At 44.7% G+C, this 14,878-nt stretch overlaps 1 protein-coding gene across 1 annotated transcript; it reads right to left on the minus strand.

Annotated features, from left to right (window-relative positions):
- Positions 1-97: 97 nt before the first annotated feature.
- LOC117866990 (disease resistance protein RPM1) lies at positions 98-14,384 on the minus strand. Its single transcript, XM_034751297.2, has 7 exons — positions 14,117-14,384; positions 12,851-12,933; positions 10,985-11,067; positions 9,026-9,108; positions 7,067-7,149; positions 5,108-5,190; positions 98-3,133 (listed from the first exon to the last, which is right to left on the minus strand). Exon 7 carries the CDS (start codon positions 3,126-3,128, stop codon positions 408-410), a length of 2,721 nt encoding a protein of 906 aa, XP_034607188.1. The 5' UTR covers positions 3,129-3,133; positions 5,108-5,190; positions 7,067-7,149; positions 9,026-9,108; positions 10,985-11,067; positions 12,851-12,933; positions 14,117-14,384; the 3' UTR covers positions 98-407.
- Between the last annotated feature and the right edge of the window lie 494 nt (positions 14,385-14,878).

Consider the following 14,878-nt stretch of genomic DNA (forward strand, 5'->3'; position numbering starts at 1 on the left):
GTATCATAGGATCATCTTACAGTGCCGCTGAGTTCAGTATTGCTAGATGCATTGTAGACTGCAGAGATTGCATCTAAATGCAAGGGTACAACATTAATAAATTAAACATTTTTGGCAATTGCATTTAAACAACGAAAGGTCCCAAGTCCTTGGATGGGAATCAAAATCTGAATCAATGGGGAAAAATATACCACAGCTGCGATGAGGCTGGGCACGCCCTGATCGCAGATAAAGTCAGGGTCCATTAAAAAGGAAATGCTAAAGCATGGCATAACTGCAATTGTAGTTGCATTAACAATGTCAAAGATCTGATGACTTATTTAGTTATTTGGAAAGGATTAAACGCCTGACGTTGCTGCGAGCAGATGTGAAGTGCATTTCTACTCCTGTGGTACACGTGTGCCACTTCAGATGCGGAGCTCTTGAACATACTGCATCTTCTGCTGCATCTTTTCGCTATCCCAATGACCTCTGAAGTCCTTGTGCAAACTCAGCAGCCACAGTTTCTTAAGAGAACGAAGGGATTCAATACCTTGGGGGACCTTGTCGAGCTTTAGAAGTGACACAACATATAAACCCTCAATCTGTTGAAGGGCACCGACTTTGATCTCCACCTTGTCAACATTGGGCATGCGCTTCAAGACAAGCGTCTTCAGCTGTGGGAAGCACCCTTTAGAAAGAACTAAGGTGTCTGCAGTACTCACCCTGTTAAGACTAAGATAGGTGAGATTCGGCACGTAAGGTGCAAGCAGCTGCAGTGGATCTTCCTGAAGGTGGCACCAGCTAATAGCTAGATATTTGAGATTTCTGCCACTGTCACGGAATACAGGGCACTCAAGTGTCTTATCTGCCCAGCACCCTCTGATTATCAATCTGTGGAAGTTTTCAGATGCTGGCTTCAGATCTTCCAAATGAAGTGTCTCGTTCTCATCACTTGCAGAGAGAAGCAAGCTGGAAAGAAGAGGCATCTTTGACAGTATAGAGAAAAGGTTTGCGCAATCCGCTGCACTTATGTTGTCAATCCACACACTCCTTAGTTTCGTAAGTTTTATCAGCTGCTCAGCCAGGTCCTTGTTGGCTTCCACAGTTTCTAGAGTCTGAAGTTCTTCCAAGTTGGATAGCTCTTTTGGTGCTTGCACTCCAATGAAGTACCGGAACTCTGACTGCTTCTCATCTGCAAATCTGTCTGCCAGAAGGTGCCGTAACTTCTTGATTTTAACAACACCTCTTGGTAGCTTCTCTATTTTTGTTGCCTTTATGTCCAGTGTTTGGAGGTTGGAGAGCTTTCCAATCGAATCTGGGAGTGATTTAACTCTTGTGCGACGCAGACCAATGTAGCGTAGATTAAACATATTTCCTATGGATGCTGGCACTTCACTTATTTCAGAATCTTGCAACTCTAGAACTGTCAGGTACGTGGATTCAGAAAGAACTGAAGATAACAACTGAGGGGAGGATCCAATTATTCCGAGTGCAACTGCGGTTCTAAGGCGTGGCAGTTGAATTTTAACTTTCAGTGAAGTTTTGTCCTGCCATCCACAGGAAGACAGGCGACGAACACCCTTGTCCATCTTCACCAATGTGCCAAAATCATACGCAAAACCAAACTTCTCCTCTTTAGCAACAGAAAGTGCCAGGTCACGCACAAGGTCATGCATCTTACAGGTGTGGACCCTTCCTAGCTCATCGTTCTCAACAGCTTCCAGCATATTCCTTTGGATCAGTTCCCTTAGGTATCTGTCGGCCACCTCCTCTGGTGTGCTTTGTTCATTTTGAAGCGCAAAACCTTCTGCAACCCATAGCCAAACAAGGCTCTCTCGTGACATTAGGTGATCCTCAGGGAACAAGCTACAATAAAAGAAGCAGTTTCTAAGATTTCCAGGTAAGTCGTGGTAGCTCAGATTTAGAATTGCACGAACATGATCATTGTTCGTCAGCTCATCCTGAAATTGCTTGTATGTTTCGTTCCAAACTTGTTTAATTGGTGGCAGTGCAGACAACAGGCCACCCATGGTTACGATTGCAAGTGGAAGTCCTTGACACCTATCCACTATATTGTTGGCCAGCTTCTCAAGTTCATCGGGGCAGCTGCAATTTATGCTGTTATAGAAAGCCTTTCTGCAAAACAGCACAAGTGCATCACCGTGATCCAATGGCTTGAGTTTGAGTTGACAGGTGGGGTGAGCAAGGACTGCCACCTGTTCCTGTCGCGTCGTGATGATAACACAACTTGCTTGGAGGTTCTGGAATGCATCCCTTATCTGAGTGTATGCTTCTTGATTCCATACATCATCCAGTACAATCAAGCACTTCCTACCAGCTAGTCTTTCCTTTACTTTTTCTTTCAAGTCATGGGCATCCAAATCCACTAGCTGTGACTGTTCTGGCTCCCCAATCTTCCTCAGCAGTTTCCTCAGCAATTCAACCACATCATAATTCTGAGATACAACGATCCAAGCATGAGTGGTGAAATTGTTCTTCTCCCGCTCGTACACATTTGTGACAAGGGTGGTTTTTCCCAATCCACCCATACCAGATACTGTTATTAATCTGGTAATTTGCTCGTCTGAGTTCAACCATCCAGTCAGCAGTCTCCTGTTTTCTTCAATTCCCACAAGATCATCTTGAATAACATCCAGGAGGCAGTCCTGCGACCGCTTCCTTTCAATATCAGCAAGTAAATTGGGACTGAGCTGGGACTGAGGTAGCCACCGTTCTTTTCGCTTCACAACATTTTCGATTTTCTTCTCTATCTTGGTAATCTCCTCAGCGATTTGACTGAAAACTGTGATGTAGTGAGCTTTGGTGAAGATCTTTTTCACCCTATTTTCTTCCTCCAATTTAAGAGCATGGTATGAATATTTGTCAATGACATCCTCAACATGGTGGGCTAGCTCTCGCACCTCTGCAATCCAACCCTTCACAAGCTCATTGATGAGGCTTGGAGTACCTATCTGTTTTATTAAATTGTCCATCATGTTTAGTTCTTTCCCTATTTCCTCAACCTTCCTTGGTAGTTCCTTAAGATTTGCAACTTTCTCTGATAGCTTGTTTACAACGGTCTTCGTGGCTTCCTCCGTTAAAATGTTTCCAATCTTTGAAACAACAAGGAGTACAGCTTCTGCCATTTGTTCTGAACATCATAAATGCAGATCATGTTACATAATGCAGTAAATAGATTTAAAAATAACAAAATATAATGCTGTTTCATGATCATAATGGCTGATTCTTGGAATCAGAAGAAACAAAAACAAGACAGGAAGAGTTCAGTTTATAAAGAATTGAACTTTACAATTTCAGTCAATTTCCATGTAACAATGAAACTAATACTGAATGTGCGCTGAAAATTTCAATCCCAAAATTTGACGGTAAAATAATTTTAGTTCAGTAAACTAAAGTATATACTCTAGATTTTACATTTATATTCACTTTTCAAATATTTGTTACATTTCATAGTTCAAAAACTAAAACATTTCATTGAGCATTAATCCAGAAGAAGCATAGCTGAATGAAATTATGAGCATGACCTACACTGTATGAGATATCAGATATTATTTCTTTGTAAAGCATCTAGTAAACTTGTTTGTTGTTCATCAAGGAATTCTTTCAAGTTGTTTATTATGCACTTCTTATGATCCCAGATGTTCTGAAGTTTCCATTTCTTAATTGTTTAGGTAGTTAGGCCTAGTGCTCAGTGTGTTCAACATTCTAGCTCCAGAACTTCATGCTGCTATAATCGATATATCCTCGCTTCATTGAGTCCTTGTGACTTTTGGATCTCTAGGTGGAGAATTGCAGTCTGCTTGCAGAGTTTCATGATGAATTTTCAAGTTGTGCGGGACATACATGCCTAAATTTATTTCTATGGAATAGTTTCTGAATCCATCATGCATCGAGGGGTTCTTACTGATGACACGGCATTTGCAAGGTTTATATTCAAAAGTGCTGCGGGCATAATGCAAGATGGAGCTTTTAATTTATTAAGCTTTTGCGGCAATGTCTGTGGCACTGCCACGGAGATGGCCTTTAAGGTTTAATAGTTGATTTGCCCCTGCCTTTAGGACAGATATTGCAGAGCGGCATGTTGGAATTTCTAAGGCTGCAGAACAGTTTGCTGTTCTTTGTGTGGTAAAAACTGCAATATGTGTAAATGCTTGTGCCTCTTAGAACTTGGGACATTTTTTTACACTAGGACGTATTCAGATGCATCCGCAGGAACAGACAATGTTCCCATCCAGAGGAGCTGTACTATAGTGTTTCGGCAAGTCTGTTGTGGTGGCTTCTGGAATTCATGGGCTTGTACAAGCTTGTTTGTAGCGTCCTAGTTGACCTGTTATTAGCTCTTCATTTTTTAGTATTTCCTTCTGCTAGTCTTTTGTAATCCTTATAATGATGCATGTACTTCCTCCGCCTCACGAAGAATGCAATTAAAGGACTCGAAATTGGTCCAACATAGAACGCAATTGTTGCTTTTACATCAGCTTATGGGACCCACTTAATTGTGCTCTTTACTTTAAACTTCTCGATTCACAATTAATTGTAGTAGGTTACAGAAACATCGTATTGTGACACCCGATCTAATTTAGTGGTCCAGTAGTGGCCTATTAGCGTTATATGCGCATGTGTTAGTACCACATTGCAAAGGTTTATAAGTTAGCTCTATGCCTCTACCCTTGCTCAACTACCAACATGGTACTAAACATACGCACGTACAACACTCATGAGCCACTACTCGACCACCAAATTGGATCGGGTATCACATGCCTCCCAAAAAAAAGAATCTGACTTTGGAGGACGACATGTTGCACATCTACATATGCATGTGATCCTTTCCTAATAGGGCTACCAAAGTCATTTTCCTTCTTAAGATTCCTAGAATTCCATTGTTTATGGGAACTAGGAAGTGTGGCTACGAAGAAGAAGGGCCTATAATGCCGTACACCAACCTTGGAAACGGGGGATGTTCCTAGAAGTATGATACTGTTTGCAATAAGTGGATTTTGTCTTGATTAAATCGTATATCCATGGTAAATAATCATATCACACCAACTCCACAGGCATAGAACCATATGAACGAAGCTGCAAACAGTTGGGAGCGAGAGTTCACCTGATGGGTACTGAGACTAGTAGATGGCCTGCAAACTGGACGCTGCAAGTCAGATTTCCAGTTCCAACTGTTTGGTCTCAAACCTGCCAAAAAAGAAGATGTTTTAGCCATGTATATTGTATACTGCAAGTGGAATATGTTCAAACACTATTAGAGAATTGAGCTTTAGTCCCAGTTGGTAGGGTTCAAAGGTCCCGAAAATCCATCCGGGATTAATTTTTTGAGACAAGGGGGTCCTTTAGTTTCAGAAAAAAAAATAAAAAAAGGCCACGTGGCCGGCCGGCCGCCACCCGCCTCGGCTCGTGCCCACACCCCCACCCGCCCGCCGCTCCGCGCCTGTGCCTCCGCTTGCCCGCCGCTTGGCCGCCCGCGCCGCCCGCTGCTTGGCCTCCCGCGCCTCCGCTCGTTGCTGGGCCGCCCGCGCCCGCACCGCGCGCCGCCTCCGCTCGTCGCTCGGCCGCTCCCCCGCGCGCCAGCCCTGCCCTCGCCCCGCTACCACTCCTCACTCCATTTCTTAATTGTTTAGGTAGTTAGGCCTAGTGCTCAGTGTGCTCAACATTCTAGCTCCAGAACTTCATGCTGCTATAATCGATATATCCTCGCTTCATTGAGTCCTTGTGACTTTTGGATCTCTAGGTGGAGAATTGCAGTCTGCTTGCAGAGTTTCATGATGAATTTTCAAGTTGTGCGGGACATACATGCCTAAATTTATTTCTATGGAATAGTTTCTGAATCCATCATGCATCGAGGGGTTCTTACTGATGACACGGCATTTGCAAGGTTTATATTCAAAAGTGCTGCGGGCATAATGCAAGATGGAGCTTTTAATTTATTAAGCTTTTGCGGCAATGTCTGTGGCACTGCCACGGAGATGGCCTTTAAGGTTTAATAGTTGATTTGCCCCTGCCTTTAGGACAGATATTGCAGAGCGGCATGTTGGAATTTCTAAGGCTGCAGAACAGTTTGCTGTTCTTTGTGTGGTAAAAACTGCAATATGTGTAAATGCTTGTGCCTCTTAGAACTTGGGACATTTTTTTACACTAGGACGTATTCAGATGCATCCGCAGGAACAGACAATGTTCCCATCCAGAGGAGCTGTACTATAGTGTTTCGGCAAGTCTGTTGTGGTGGCTTCTGGAATTCATGGGCTTGTACAAGCTTGTTTGTAGCGTCCTAGTTGACCTGTTATTAGCTCTTCATTTTTTAGTATTTCCTTCTGCTAGTCTTTTGTAATCCTTATAATGATGCATGTACTTCCTCCGCCTCACGAAGAATGCAATTAAAGGACTCGAAATTGGTCCAACATAGAACGCAATTGTTGCTTTTACATCAGCTTATGGGACCCACTTAATTGTGCTCTTTACTTTAAACTTCTCGATTCACAATTAATTGTAGTAGGTTACAGAAACATCGTATTGTGACACCCGATCTAATTTAGTGGTCCAGTAGTGGCCTATTAGCGTTATATGCGCATGTGTTAGTACCACATTGCAAAGGTTTATAAGTTAGCTCTATGCCTCTACCCTTGCTCAACTACCAACATGGTACTAAACATACGCACGTACAACACTCATGAGCCACTACTCGACCACCAAATTGGATCGGGTATCACATGCCTCCCAAAAAAAAGAATCTGACTTTGGAGGACGACATGTTGCACATCTACATATGCATGTGATCCTTTCCTAATAGGGCTACCAAAGTCATTTTCCTTCTTAAGATTCCTAGAATTCCATTGTTTATGGGAACTAGGAAGTGTGGCTACGAAGAAGAAGGGCCTATAATGCCGTACACCAACCTTGGAAACGGGGGATGTTCCTAGAAGTATGATACTGTTTGCAATAAGTGGATTTTGTCTTGATTAAATCGTATATCCATGGTAAATAATCATATCACACCAACTCCACAGGCATAGAACCATATGAACGAAGCTGCAAACAGTTGGGAGCGAGAGTTCACCTGATGGGTACTGAGACTAGTAGATGGCCTGCAAACTGGACGCTGCAAGTCAGATTTCCAGTTCCAACTGTTTGGTCTCAAACCTGCCAAAAAAGAAGATGTTTTAGCCATGTATATTGTATACTGCAAGTGGAATATGTTCAAACACTATTAGAGAATTGAGCTTTAGTCCCAGTTGGTAGGGTTCAAAGGTCCCGAAAATCCATCCGGGATTAATTTTTTGAGACAAGGGGGTCCTTTAGTTTCAGAAAAAAAAATAAAAAAAGGCCACGTGGCCGGCCGGCCGCCACCCGCCTCGGCTCGTGCCCACACCCCCACCCGCCCGCCGCTCCGCGCCTGTGCCTCCGCTTGCCCGCCGCTTGGCCGCCCGCGCCGCCCGCTGCTTGGCCTCCCGCGCCTCCGCTCGTTGCTGGGCCGCCCGCGCCCGCACCGCGCGCCGCCTCCGCTCGTCGCTCGGCCGCTCCCCCGCGCGCCAGCCCTGCCCTCGCCCCGCTACCACTCCTCACTCCATTTCTTAATTGTTTAGGTAGTTAGGCCTAGTGCTCAGTGTGCTCAACATTCTAGCTCCAGAACTTCATGCTGCTATAATCGATATATCCTCGCTTCATTGAGTCCTTGTGACTTTTGGATCTCTAGGTGGAGAATTGCAGTCTGCTTGCAGAGTTTCATGATGAATTTTCAAGTTGTGCGGGACATACATGCCTAAATTTATTTCTATGGAATAGTTTCTGAATCCATCATGCATCGAGGGGTTCTTACTGATGACACGGCATTTGCAAGGTTTATATTCAAAAGTGCTGCGGGCATAATGCAAGATGGAGCTTTTAATTTATTAAGCTTTTGCGGCAATGTCTGTGGCACTGCCACGGAGATGGCCTTTAAGGTTTAATAGTTGATTTGCCCCTGCCTTTAGGACAGATATTGCAGAGCGGCATGTTGGAATTTCTAAGGCTGCAGAACAGTTTGCTGTTCTTTGTGTGGTAAAAACTGCAATATGTGTAAATGCTTGTGCCTCTTAGAACTTGGGACATTTTTTTACACTAGGACGTATTCAGATGCATCCGCAGGAACAGACAATGTTCCCATCCAGAGGAGCTGTACTATAGTGTTTCGGCAAGTCTGTTGTGGTGGCTTCTGGAATTCATGGGCTTGTACAAGCTTGTTTGTAGCGTCCTAGTTGACCTGTTATTAGCTCTTCATTTTTTAGTATTTCCTTCTGCTAGTCTTTTGTAATCCTTATAATGATGCATGTACTTCCTCCGCCTCACGAAGAATGCAATTAAAGGACTCGAAATTGGTCCAACATAGAACGCAATTGTTGCTTTTACATCAGCTTATGGGACCCACTTAATTGTGCTCTTTACTTTAAACTTCTCGATTCACAATTAATTGTAGTAGGTTACAGAAACATCGTATTGTGACACCCGATCTAATTTAGTGGTCCAGTAGTGGCCTATTAGCGTTATATGCGCATGTGTTAGTACCACATTGCAAAGGTTTATAAGTTAGCTCTATGCCTCTACCCTTGCTCAACTACCAACATGGTACTAAACATACGCACGTACAACACTCATGAGCCACTACTCGACCACCAAATTGGATCGGGTATCACATGCCTCCCAAAAAAAAGAATCTGACTTTGGAGGACGACATGTTGCACATCTACATATGCATGTGATCCTTTCCTAATAGGGCTACCAAAGTCATTTTCCTTCTTAAGATTCCTAGAATTCCATTGTTTATGGGAACTAGGAAGTGTGGCTACGAAGAAGAAGGGCCTATAATGCCGTACACCAACCTTGGAAACGGGGGATGTTCCTAGAAGTATGATACTGTTTGCAATAAGTGGATTTTGTCTTGATTAAATCGTATATCCATGGTAAATAATCATATCACACCAACTCCACAGGCATAGAACCATATGAACGAAGCTGCAAACAGTTGGGAGCGAGAGTTCACCTGATGGGTACTGAGACTAGTAGATGGCCTGCAAACTGGACGCTGCAAGTCAGATTTCCAGTTCCAACTGTTTGGTCTCAAACCTGCCAAAAAAGAAGATGTTTTAGCCATGTATATTGTATACTGCAAGTGGAATATGTTCAAACACTATTAGAGAATTGAGCTTTAGTCCCAGTTGGTAGGGTTCAAAGGTCCCGAAAATCCATCCGGGATTAATTTTTTGAGACAAGGGGGTCCTTTAGTTTCAGAAAAAAAAATAAAAAAAGGCCACGTGGCCGGCCGGCCGCCACCCGCCTCGGCTCGTGCCCACACCCCCACCCGCCCGCCGCTCCGCGCCTGTGCCTCCGCTTGCCCGCCGCTTGGCCGCCCGCGCCGCCCGCTGCTTGGCCTCCCGCGCCTCCGCTCGTTGCTGGGCCGCCCGCGCCCGCACCGCGCGCCGCCTCCGCTCGTCGCTCGGCCGCTCCCCCGCGCGCCAGCCCTGCCCTCGCCCCGCTACCACTCCTCACTCCATTTCTTAATTGTTTAGGTAGTTAGGCCTAGTGCTCAGTGTGCTCAACATTCTAGCTCCAGAACTTCATGCTGCTATAATCGATATATCCTCGCTTCATTGAGTCCTTGTGACTTTTGGATCTCTAGGTGGAGAATTGCAGTCTGCTTGCAGAGTTTCATGATGAATTTTCAAGTTGTGCGGGACATACATGCCTAAATTTATTTCTATGGAATAGTTTCTGAATCCATCATGCATCGAGGGGTTCTTACTGATGACACGGCATTTGCAAGGTTTATATTCAAAAGTGCTGCGGGCATAATGCAAGATGGAGCTTTTAATTTATTAAGCTTTTGCGGCAATGTCTGTGGCACTGCCACGGAGATGGCCTTTAAGGTTTAATAGTTGATTTGCCCCTGCCTTTAGGACAGATATTGCAGAGCGGCATGTTGGAATTTCTAAGGCTGCAGAACAGTTTGCTGTTCTTTGTGTGGTAAAAACTGCAATATGTGTAAATGCTTGTGCCTCTTAGAACTTGGGACATTTTTTTACACTAGGACGTATTCAGATGCATCCGCAGGAACAGACAATGTTCCCATCCAGAGGAGCTGTACTATAGTGTTTCGGCAAGTCTGTTGTGGTGGCTTCTGGAATTCATGGGCTTGTACAAGCTTGTTTGTAGCGTCCTAGTTGACCTGTTATTAGCTCTTCATTTTTTAGTATTTCCTTCTGCTAGTCTTTTGTAATCCTTATAATGATGCATGTACTTCCTCCGCCTCACGAAGAATGCAATTAAAGGACTCGAAATTGGTCCAACATAGAACGCAATTGTTGCTTTTACATCAGCTTATGGGACCCACTTAATTGTGCTCTTTACTTTAAACTTCTCGATTCACAATTAATTGTAGTAGGTTACAGAAACATCGTATTGTGACACCCGATCTAATTTAGTGGTCCAGTAGTGGCCTATTAGCGTTATATGCGCATGTGTTAGTACCACATTGCAAAGGTTTATAAGTTAGCTCTATGCCTCTACCCTTGCTCAACTACCAACATGGTACTAAACATACGCACGTACAACACTCATGAGCCACTACTCGACCACCAAATTGGATCGGGTATCACATGCCTCCCAAAAAAAAGAATCTGACTTTGGAGGACGACATGTTGCACATCTACATATGCATGTGATCCTTTCCTAATAGGGCTACCAAAGTCATTTTCCTTCTTAAGATTCCTAGAATTCCATTGTTTATGGGAACTAGGAAGTGTGGCTACGAAGAAGAAGGGCCTATAATGCCGTACACCAACCTTGGAAACGGGGGATGTTCCTAGAAGTATGATACTGTTTGCAATAAGTGGATTTTGTCTTGATTAAATCGTATATCCATGGTAAATAATCATATCACACCAACTCCACAGGCATAGAACCATATGAACGAAGCTGCAAACAGTTGGGAGCGAGAGTTCACCTGATGGGTACTGAGACTAGTAGATGGCCTGCAAACTGGACGCTGCAAGTCAGATTTCCAGTTCCAACTGTTTGGTCTCAAACCTGCCAAAAAAGAAGATGTTTTAGCCATGTATATTGTATACTGCAAGTGGAATATGTTCAAACACTATTAGAGAATTGAGCTTTAGTCCCAGTTGGTAGGGTTCAAAGGTCCCGAAAATCCATCCGGGATTAATTTTTTGAGACAAGGGGGTCCTTTAGTTTCAGAAAAAAAAATAAAAAAAGGCCACGTGGCCGGCCGGCCGCCACCCGCCTCGGCTCGTGCCCACACCCCCACCCGCCCGCCGCTCCGCGCCTGTGCCTCCGCTTGCCCGCCGCTTGGCCGCCCGCGCCGCCCGCTGCTTGGCCTCCCGCGCCTCCGCTCGTTGCTGGGCCGCCCGCGCCCGCACCGCGCGCCGCCTCCGCTCGTCGCTCGGCCGCTCCCCCGCGCGCCAGCCCTGCCCTCGCCCCGCTACCACTCCTCACTCCATTTCTTAATTGTTTAGGTAGTTAGGCCTAGTGCTCAGTGTGCTCAACATTCTAGCTCCAGAACTTCATGCTGCTATAATCGATATATCCTCGCTTCATTGAGTCCTTGTGACTTTTGGATCTCTAGGTGGAGAATTGCAGTCTGCTTGCAGAGTTTCATGATGAATTTTCAAGTTGTGCGGGACATACATGCCTAAATTTATTTCTATGGAATAGTTTCTGAATCCATCATGCATCGAGGGGTTCTTACTGATGACACGGCATTTGCAAGGTTTATATTCAAAAGTGCTGCGGGCATAATGCAAGATGGAGCTTTTAATTTATTAAGCTTTTGCGGCATGTGGCACTGGCACGCAGATGGCCTTTAAGGTTTAATAGTTGATTTGCCCCTGCCTTTAGGACAGATATTGGAGAGCGGCATGTTGGAATTTCTAAGGCTGCAGAACAGTTTGCTGTTCTTTGTGTGGTAAAAACTGCAATATGTGTAAATGCTTGTGGCTCTTAGAACTTGGGGCATTTTTTTACACTAGGACGTATTCAGATGCATTCGCAGGAACAGACAATGTTCCAATCCAGAGGAGCTGTACTATAGTGTTTCGGCAAGTCTGTTGTGGTGGCTTCTTGAATTCATGGGCTTGTACAAGCTTGTTTGTAGCATCCAAGTTGACCTGTTATTAGCTCTTCATTTTTTAGTATTTCCTTCTGCTTTTACATCAGCTTATGGGACCTAATTAATTGTGCTCTTTACTTTAAACTTCTCCATTCACAATTAATTGTATTAGGTTACAGAAACATCATATTGTGACACCCGATCTAATTTAGTGGTGTAGTAGTGGTCCATTAGCGTTATATGCGCATGTGTTAATACCACATTGCAAAGGTTTATAAGTTAGCTCTACGCCTCTATCCTTGCTCAACTACCAACGTGGTACTAAACATATGCACATACAACACTCATGAGCTACTACTCGACCACCAAATTGGATCGGGTATCACATGCCTCAAAAAAAAAGAATCTAGCTTTGGAGGATGAGATGTTACGCATCTACATATGCATGTGATCCTTTCCTAGTAGGGCTACCAAAGTCATTTTCCTTCGTCATTAGTCCATCTTAAGATTCCTAGAATTCCATTGTTTATGGGAACTAGGAAGTGTGGCTATGAGGAAGAAGGGCCTGTAATGCCGTACACCAACATTGGAAACGGGGAATGTTCCAAGAAGTATGATACTGTTTGCAATAAGTGGATTTTGTCCTGATTAAATCGTATATCCATGGTAAATAATCATATCACACTCAACTCCACGGGCATAGAACCATATGAATGAAGCTGCAAACAGTTGGGAGCGAGAGTTCACCTGATGGGTACTGAGACTAGTAGATGGCCTGCAAACTGGACGCTGCAAGTCAGGTTTCCAGTTCCAACTGTTTGGTCTCAAACCTGCCAAAAAAAAAGATGTTTTAGCCATGTATATTGTATACTGCAAGTGGAATATGTTCGAACACTACTAGAGAATTGAGCTTTAGTCCTAGTTGGTAGGGTTCAAAGGTCCCGAAAATTCATCCGGAATTAATTTTTCGAGACAAAGGAGGTCCTTTAGTTTCGGGAAAAAAATAAAAAAAGGCCACATGGCCGGCCGCCTGCGCTCGCGCCACCCACCGCCTGCCTCGGCTCGTGCCCACACCTCCACCCGCCCGCCGCTTGGCCTCCCACGCCTCCGCTCGTCGCTCGGCCGCTCCCCCGCGCGCCAGCCCTGCCCTCTTCCCGCTGCCGCTCTTCACTCCCAGTGAGGGGTGAGTAGAGGGGGAAGGGGAGGGGTAGCAGAGGGGGAGGGGGCGGCGGCGACGCAAGGAGAGGAGGTGGCGGCAGAGAGGAGGAAGGGGAGGTGCCGGAGGTGGAGGGAGAGGAGGAGAGGGAGAAGATAAGATTGAGCAGAGCATTTTGTCGCAGCCGGAGCCACCAACCGAGATAAAAGCCCCTTTTATGCCGGTCAGTAATTTCAACTGGGATTTAACAAAAGCCTACTTTTATTCCGGTCAGTAATTTCAACTGGGATTAAATCTTTTGTCCTAGTTGAAATTTCCAAACGGGATAAGGGGTTTTTGTCGCGGTTAGAAATTCCAACACGGACAAAAGGGGGACGTTTATTTACAACCGGGACTAAAGCTCTTCTCGTCGATATCTTTTCTGTGTCTTATTTTTAACCCGGAACTAAAGGTAGTCCTAGATCCAAAGTTAGCCGGGATAAAAAGAGTTAGATAGAAGGTCAATTCTTTAATAATAAAAGCGATACCGAGAGCATACTTGTAAGATTGAAAACAAAACTGTGGTTAAATCAGATCTAGACAAGCACTTTTTTGTGCCAAAAGAAATCATTCGCCAAACAGGAAGGAGCTTGCCAACTGCGAAACATGCAAGGTATGCTGATCTACCTTCGAATCTGGTGTTAATTGCGAAGGAAAAGAAAAAAAAGAAGAAAACTGTTGCAAACAAGGAGTGATTTACTCGCAACACACACAAACACCACTGAAAGATTCGTTCTATCCAAGCCTCTTTGAGAGCAAAAGAACTCTGAACTAGCATGCGAACTGAATGGTTGATCAGAACAGCGAAGTAATCAGACCTCGAGAGAGCCCCAGGGGAGCTGGTTGCCTTTGGTTAACCGGCCGATCCGTCGAAGCGCGGCAGCTGTGTATTGTGTTTGAGCTGGTTATAGGCGTGTAGGCTTGTAGCTAAGGCTGAAGTACTCGCGGTGGAGTTCGGTGGTAGAGAAGACCACTGGGACTTGCTGGTTCAGATATGAAGTTCTGCCTTCACCAGTGGTTCAGATATGTTGTTGGTCGAGAAGACCCAGTGTCATCTCGCACATGCGCAAAGACTTGGCCAAGTCCACGCGTTCACTGTTTGGGAGCTACCCCATGGGAACCGGGTCCAGTGCGGCACGTTCTGAGTCCTTTCTTCCCCCTGAACTTTGCCTTGTCCAATTCAGTTGCCAACTTGTCCTTGGCCCCACCAACCATGTGCCCAGAAATTTACCTTTGCATCATTGGTCACGTCACAGTTCATGGTACAGTGCACGGTCAGTAAGCAACACTTGAACTGTCACTAATACCAACTGACAAAGCAAAAAAGGAAATCTTTTTCTTGAAAAAAATGACAAAAAAAGGAGGAAAGCAATATGAACCAAGAAATAGTAATAGGCCGCATCAAAATGATTCGTTTCAAACAACACACGGAGACCTTGCAGAAACCCACATGCTCAAGGCACCACGAGATGTGATGGGCATAAGTTTACATAAACGAGATTTTTTTTTTTGTCTAATTTTAGGTGGCAACCGGGTAAATATGCTAAGTCTCCTTAGTCAATGCCCACCTATTTCCAACT

Source organism: Setaria viridis, chromosome 8, assembly GCF_005286985.2.
Source record: "Setaria viridis chromosome 8, Setaria_viridis_v4.0, whole genome shotgun sequence".
NCBI lineage: Eukaryota > Viridiplantae > Streptophyta > Magnoliopsida > Poales > Poaceae > Setaria > Setaria viridis.